Consider the following 6,990-nt stretch of genomic DNA (forward strand, 5'->3'; position numbering starts at 1 on the left):
AGACCAAGGTCTCGGACAACCCGATGCCCGTGGAGGCGGTGACCAGCGATCAGGTCGTCCCTGGCAGCGGCAGCAGCGACATCGTGGAGCCCAGTCGTCAGCGTGCTGCTGATCTTTCCAAGGCCATAGTGGTGGTAGAGGCAGCACCGCCCGCCGCTGAACCCAAGAAGGTCGACATCGCCCCAACGCCTCCTGCACCGGAGCAAAAGGAAGTCCCCGTGCCCGCTCCGGTCGCACCAGCACCAGACCCAGCCGCCGTCTATCTCCATCCATCCGCCCCCGCACACCAGCATGTCGCCGTCGCCCCACCGCAGGCCTTCCATGGGCCGCTGCGCATCATCCAGCACCGCCAGGACCCCGCCGCCCCGCATGGATTCTCTTGCAAGGAGTGCAACCGGTGGTTCGAGACGCACCAGGGGCTGGGTGGACACGCCGCCGGCCACAAGAACCGGAGGATCGCGGCTGCGGCGGCGGCAGCCATAGCAGCGGGGGTCGACCCCATAGCAGCGGGCGGGCCAAGGCCGGAGAGGCTCCACCCCTGCAAGGTCTGCGGCGAAGTTTACACCAGCGGCGTCCAGCTAGGGGGGCACATGAGGAAGCACTACCAGGGCAAGCCCATCGTGCCGAGGAAGCGGACGCGCTGCTTCCTTCCCCCGGACGCCGTCGGGTTCGCGATCCCCGGGCCGGCGCCTGCCATGGAAGCGCCGTTTGTGGCGCCGGCGGCCGAGGTGGCGGCGCAGCCCCCGCAGGCACCGGTGGTGCCGGCAGGCTGCGTAAGGATCTTCGGCGTGACCATCATGCAGCCGCCGAAGGAGGAGGAGAAGCCCCAGCCTCCCGTCGACGACAAGCAGTGATCGATGATGATACGACAAGCAGTTTGATATCGATCAGTATATACGAGAGGATTTTGATGTGCTTTTTTTAGTACTATTAGTCATGATAAGTATAAATTTGATGAAATTGCTGCCATTAGAGGATGATTAGGTCAGAAACATCTCAGGGGAAGTCCAAAGTTGTGTGGTAGTTTGATCGATACGTGCCTGAATTTGGGTTCTTTGTTCATCAAGTTTTAACTAAACTTTTTTAGGGCAACACACTGCACACCACATGCACCCACGCTCATCTTGATCCGCCTTTTTTTGAACGAAGAAGATGCAAAAACATAGCGGTGGAAGAAATTTCTCGCAAAATATCCTGACGGAGCTCATGCTCAAACTGGAAGTGCATGCATGCACAAAGCCAAATACTCCCTCCGTTCCTAAATATAAGTCTTTGGAGAGATTTCACTATGAACCACATACGGATGTATATAGAAGCATTTTTTAGAACGGAGGGAGTATATCAACAACAGAAACTGTGCTCTTTTATAAAAAAAATATATTCAATATGTCAAATGTGTCCAGTTTGACCAGCTATAAACTCTTCTTCAAACATAACACGCACTATTAGTGTACTAGGTATACCACAAAACAGAATGACGATCGTGCGCCCCTTGACACGTGCAGCAGCATTCACGTTACTGCAACATCAGTTTTAGCTACATCAGTCTTGTCAGAATTCCTACTTGGAGTCAACCATACCACTTGTGCAACATCAGTCTTGTTAGAATTCCAGCTTGGTGTCAATGAATGCTCAAAGATTTTGCATCTTTTCGCACTATAGAAGTTCAGACCCAGACGACAATCCAAGAAAAAAAAAACTAATACCCAGAGAAATACGGGTCACCGAATCTCACTTTTTTTTTTTTGCATCTCATTTCATCGAAAACAAAAAATTTAGCAGCGAGGGTTAAAAACACACAAATAACCGGCGTCTTGTTTACGCCTCATGTTTATTGTCCAAGTAGCAACATATTATTGACTCGCTCAGTACTCTCTTGTACAACATGACAGTCCAACGACCCCCACAAACTATGGCCGCTGGGGCCTGGGATCCAAACACACAAGCCAGCAGAAACCCGGAGACGCCTTTGCTCAACCGATGATGATGTGAAGCATGACAGGGCTGGAGCTAATCCAAGCCTTTTGTTTACATTCTAATCATGTACACGGGGCTACCGAGGTCACGGCTTCCCAAGCAGTGACGGGCGGTAGAACGCGTGACTCTGCGCCATCTCGATCCTCTCACGGGGGTCGTTCATGGTTTCGTCCCTCAGGGCTTGGAGGATGTCTCGCACCGGGAGCTCCCTGCAGATTCCAAAGACAAGAGTTGCATAAGACAGAATCCTGATTCAGATCAGGAGGCAGAAAGGCTCCTTGGCAAAAGCTGATGGTTGATCATGTATTGATACTGTTCAGTGTGATGGTTTGAAAAATTTGCTCATGGAAAATCCAAGTAAAATGTAATAAGAAAACAGAGTATATTTGGCTGCAAGCAAAGGGGAAAAGCATGGCCTGAAATGGGCAAACAACTTTTGATTTGATTTACAGTGTACTTCCTGCAAGTATGCATCGTCGACTCTATGCTAATAAGCTGCTGGGCCGACACCGAGTTCATGTATCAGCTGTGTTGCTGTCTTGTTAGCAGTTAATGGTATTGTCTAGTTACGCTGGCAAGGGATAACTAGAAGCGGCAATGGACTCCTCAAGCTGTCTAAGCACTCTGTACATAGTCGAAGTAAGCAGAGCAAGCCATATGCAGAATGGTAATACGGCACACAGACCTTTTTATCAGAATTCTATAAAGCCTCTTCAGAATCGGGCACAGTTCAGCAGGAGCAACTTGCTTGTTTTCCTCTGGGTGTAGCACACTTAAGCTGGGTTGACTGAGCAGCTCAAAAAATGCACCAACAGCAGAAATACCCTGTCCAATGAAACACAATGAGCTTATACTCAGTTAGTGCATGCCATGCAAAACGCTAAAGCGAACCAACAACTCCCAAGCAAAATAGGAACCATTATAGATAACAGGGATTATCGAATTAACTAGTAAGAATATCTAGATGGTTTAATATCTTTTCTAGGTTTTACTTTTCCATATTATTATTCAGACATGCTCAGCAATCAGAGAAACTTCTGGAAGAAAAGAAAAAGAACACTGCTAAGACATAACCTGAATCATCCCCTTTCCCTTTATACTGTCACCCATATCAAGCCTGAGTTCTCCCTTCGCTAGCATTTGCCCGTACCATGCATTGCGACCTTTCAGGAGAGTTACGTAAGTATCAGCCAGCAGAGGGCCAGCAAGTTTCTCTGGCTGTTCTGTCAGTAGATGGGTAATGAATATCATCTCTGACGTGCAGTGAGCAAAATACACTGATTTGCTTGTTGCACTCTCGTTTGTTAAAGCTGCCACCATTCCTGAAACAGAGAACAGAAGGTTCTGCTTGAGCTGGAAACACAGCACATAGTAGCAAATACCTTGCCGAGAAAAAAGACAAAACGCTTCTTTTACGGCAAGAAAAGGCAAATAACTAAACATCAGTGGGTATCCTAGAATAATAGCAAAACACGTGTTTAAATTGCCATGGAGCTTCTCAGAATAGATGTTCCTTCTGTATAATATGAGGACATATACTTTTTGACAAAAACGAAACGAGGTTGCTGCCTGTGATTTCAAGCTAGCCTGTCCAGACACTACTGACACAATAGATCATGTTGATCATTAAACGGACCAAGTAAACTCACACATTCTATACATTCTTCAATAATTGAATGCCATATAAGGTAGGACCGTAAAAGCCAAAATTATCAAATATAATGACAATATACTAATGTCCTTATTTGGGTGAGCAAAATTTTAATATTTGAAGAAGAAAAAAAGACGCTTACCAGCACCAATAGCATATACGTTCTTCAGTCCGCCCATAACCTCATGAGTGACAAGGTCACTGTTATCCCAAACAATGAAATGCGGTTGCCTCAAAAACTTAGCGAGAGGTTTCCTCCACTTGGTGGATCCGCAGATTCGAGCATTTGCATATTCTTTGTTATAAATTTCCGAGGCAATGTTTGGGCCTCCAAGATAGAGTATATTCTCGGTTGGAACGCCAGCTGTAATTCATTTTAAAATATTAGATTTCAAATAATTTAGATATATAAGGCAAGTACTGGACTCAGGCAATAAAATTTAATTATGTGAGCCAGATGGATACTTGTCAACATTAAAACATCTGTCGGCCAAGCCAGAAGATGTGCATCACGTCATTATCATGATGTATAGTGCTTTGGCGTTAGCTCTTCAAATCGAACAGGGTACATGATGTGATTGAGTATAAGAAATAGTAGGTGATGTATACCCAAGAGGTCACTATGCTAACTGCCATAAATTAAGTACATGAGTCCAACAGTACATGTCAAGATCAAAACGTCTTTCGAGAAAATCAGAACAAATAGTATATGCTATGAAATCACTCTTTGTAGCATACTCATGGTTAACATCAAAACTCACTCCAAATCCTAGATGTACAGTTTATGCTACTTCTGTATAAAATCAAGTTGGACATCAAATTCATCCCAGGTGATTAACAAAAATATAAAATCTGACAAATAATAAATCAACAGGAAAAGTCAACATCTGTTTTCATGCAAGCAAACTTCAAATGCAATAGGCTGATGTATTTGAGTAAACTGAAGGTTGGTGCATATCTACAAAGTGTCAAAAGTCACTATGCTAAGTGCAATAATTATGCAGGTCATGGCAACAGAAAGTAGTAAATGTGTATTTTATTTTTCTAACTGTAAATTGACAACTAATCAGACCAAAAGACTAGAGCAGAATCTCATGTGCTGAAATGATTGCCATGAACTGCAGACCAAAAGACTACAGCAGAATCTCAAGTCTTAAGCATGTTTTTCCTTTGATCGGAAGTATTCTTTCATAAAGCTTTCACTCAAAAGTTGGTCTCGAGAAAGTTCTCTATTTTTCGGTCTCATCAAACAGTGAGTTACAATCACTGCAGAAGAAAATAACTAATGCAAACACATTACTCTCTAACCAAATCAATTTCTCTCCCTCAAGGATACCAAATGATTGCACGCATTGATATAGATGAGAATATATGTGAAGACAAAGACAGAGCAAGATACATGCTTACCTGCGGAACTGATCATCTGTGTAGGCGTGATGATACGAGGAATTGGGTCCAAGGAGGCTTCTATCCCCTTTGCAAGGGAAATGATGACCGGAACGCTGATCCGCTCCTTCCAATACTTGCTGAGCTCCTCGAACACCTCCCTCGTTTCAGTGGACGGCAGGCCATTGACCACAATGTCAGCATCCCAGACAGCTTCCTGGAGGTTGGTGACCACCTTCAACGGGCAGAGGGGCGTGTCGACCATGTTCAAGCAGAACCCATCCCTCAAAATCTCGTCGGCATACAGGGTCCGGTCACCCAGCCGCGCCTCGACGTACTTGAGGTAGGCGCAGCGGCGGATGAGGCGCCTCAGCACGTCCTCCCGCGAGTTGATCACGTCGAACAGGTGCTCGGCGGTGGACCGGTCGACCGCCCGCCCCGGCCGGCGCCACACCCGTATCTGCACCTTCTCCCTGAAGTGGCCGTAGGCGTCCTGCAGGAGGGCGGCGAAGACGCTGCCCCAGGCGCCGGCGCCGATGCTGACGATCTTGAGCAGGTCGCCGTCGGACTTGCCGAGCAGCCGGCGCAGCTCGTCCAGCCGCTCCTCGGTGCCGTTGGCGCCGTTCACCGACCCGTTGACGTGCACGCTCCCAACCATCTCTGATCTCTGCCTTGCAACCCAATCCAGAGAACCAAAAAGGCCTGAAAGGTGTGTGCTCCGGTCGGCAATCAATCGAACACCTTAAGCGCGTGCCTCAGGTCGCGGGATCGCTCACCAACCTCGAACCTAACGCTCCAGTCCCCCGAGAAAGTTGCAGGAGCTGGTCATCCACCGCCACCTACACTCACAGAAGGTGGAACAGTAATCAAACGCAAGCCGTTGGAGCACTGCACCCCCGGCGCAAGATTAAGTAAGCTGATGCGGATCGAGGCGAGCAGAGCAGGCCGGACGGGGGGCGTTTATGGCTCCACCCACCTCCAGCTCGAGGACCCCCGGGGCGGAGCTGGCCGGGCGCGAGGCAGCCGGCGCCGCGGTGAGGTGGCGGGACGGACGGATGGATAAGTGATGAGGTGGAGGTGGGGTGGGGTGGATGGACGGAAGCTTGGGTTGGCTGGCGTTTAGTAGACGGGGGAGGTGGGTGGCGGCATTGATGGGGGAGATGGGCGCCGCGGCCAACCGTGCAGTGGCCGCCATTAATGAGTGGGGGAGGCGGGGCGCAACGGTGTCGCCGCTGCTTCCCAAGCTGCCCGTGCTCCTCTGTCCCGGGGGAGACGACGACTTGGTACAAACGAAACGATATTTTTTTTGAGAATTAAAAGAAAATCAACTCCGGCGAACGGCACGTACAACTAAACAAATCATGGGCCGCCCGGCCCGACTACCCGACTGGCCCAAAAATACCAGGCCAGGCTGGGTCAGGCTTGCCGTTTGGGCTGGGCTGGTTTGCAGTCCAAAAGGGAAAATCCTATCGGACGCTCTTTGCGTCAAACAGCCGGGGGATCGCACAGACGAGCGACGACCTAGCGAGCGAATTGGGCCAGCCCATCCGGTTTTGGGAACCTTCTAGACGTTTCACAGCTGGTTTTTACCGGTTTTGGGAACCTTCTGGAAGGTCCCTAAACCGGTTTTTCTATTTCTCCTTTTTATTTTTAATTTTCTATTTTCTGCTTTTTCCTTTTTCCGTCCTTTTTCTTTTTCCCTTTTCTGTCTTTTTTCTTTTATTTTCTTTCATTTTCCTTTTCAAGTTAATTTCTTTTCTCAACCAATTTTATGCAATATAAATGTTTGTATTTCTTAAAATTTGTTTATTTTATTTTGTTCCTGTTTTCAAATTTTCTTCAGAAATTCCAAAAAAATAGTATTTTAAAATTTGTTCAGTTAATTTCCAAAATGTATATAAATTCATAACAGATTACAATTTCTGAAAATGTTTGCATTTCTAAATCTTTCTCAAAATTAAAAAAATGTTTACAAA

The 6,990-nt window shown here is 47.4% G+C and overlaps 1 protein-coding gene across 1 annotated transcript; it reads right to left on the minus strand.

Annotated features, from left to right (window-relative positions):
• Positions 1 to 1,788: 1,788 nt before the first annotated feature.
• On the minus strand, positions 1,789 to 6,171 carry LOC119278519 (probable glycerol-3-phosphate dehydrogenase [NAD(+)] 1, cytosolic). Its single transcript, XM_037559861.1, has 7 exons — positions 5,991 to 6,171; positions 5,795 to 5,853; positions 5,036 to 5,716; positions 3,771 to 3,992; positions 3,052 to 3,299; positions 2,663 to 2,802; positions 1,789 to 2,186 (listed from the first exon to the last, which is right to left on the minus strand). Exons 3-7 carry the CDS (start codon positions 5,670 to 5,672, stop codon positions 2,063 to 2,065), a joined length of 1,371 nt encoding a protein of 456 aa, XP_037415758.1. The 5' UTR covers positions 5,673 to 5,716; positions 5,795 to 5,853; positions 5,991 to 6,171; the 3' UTR covers positions 1,789 to 2,062.
• Positions 6,172 to 6,990: the final 819 nt, after the last annotated feature.

This window comes from Triticum dicoccoides, chromosome 3B, assembly GCF_002162155.2.
Source record: "Triticum dicoccoides isolate Atlit2015 ecotype Zavitan chromosome 3B, WEW_v2.0, whole genome shotgun sequence".
NCBI classification, from domain to species: Eukaryota; Viridiplantae; Streptophyta; class Magnoliopsida; order Poales; family Poaceae; genus Triticum; species Triticum dicoccoides.

What these genes read in the sequence shown, in the direction of transcription:
- LOC119278519 (XM_037559861.1), bottom strand. Translation starts at nt 5,672, where the DNA reads ATGGTTGGGAGCGTGCACGTCAACGGGTCGGTGAACGGCGCCAACGGC. An exon ending in ACAGATGATCAGTTCCGCAG is followed by an intron (nt 3,993 to 5,035) that starts GTAAGCATGTAT and finishes AATGAATTACAG; the next exon opens with CTGGCGTTCCAACCGAGAAT. An exon ending in AGGGAAAGGGGATGATTCAG is followed by an intron (nt 2,803 to 3,051) that starts GTTATGTCTTAG and finishes TTCATTGGACAG; the next exon opens with GGTATTTCTGCTGTTGGTGC.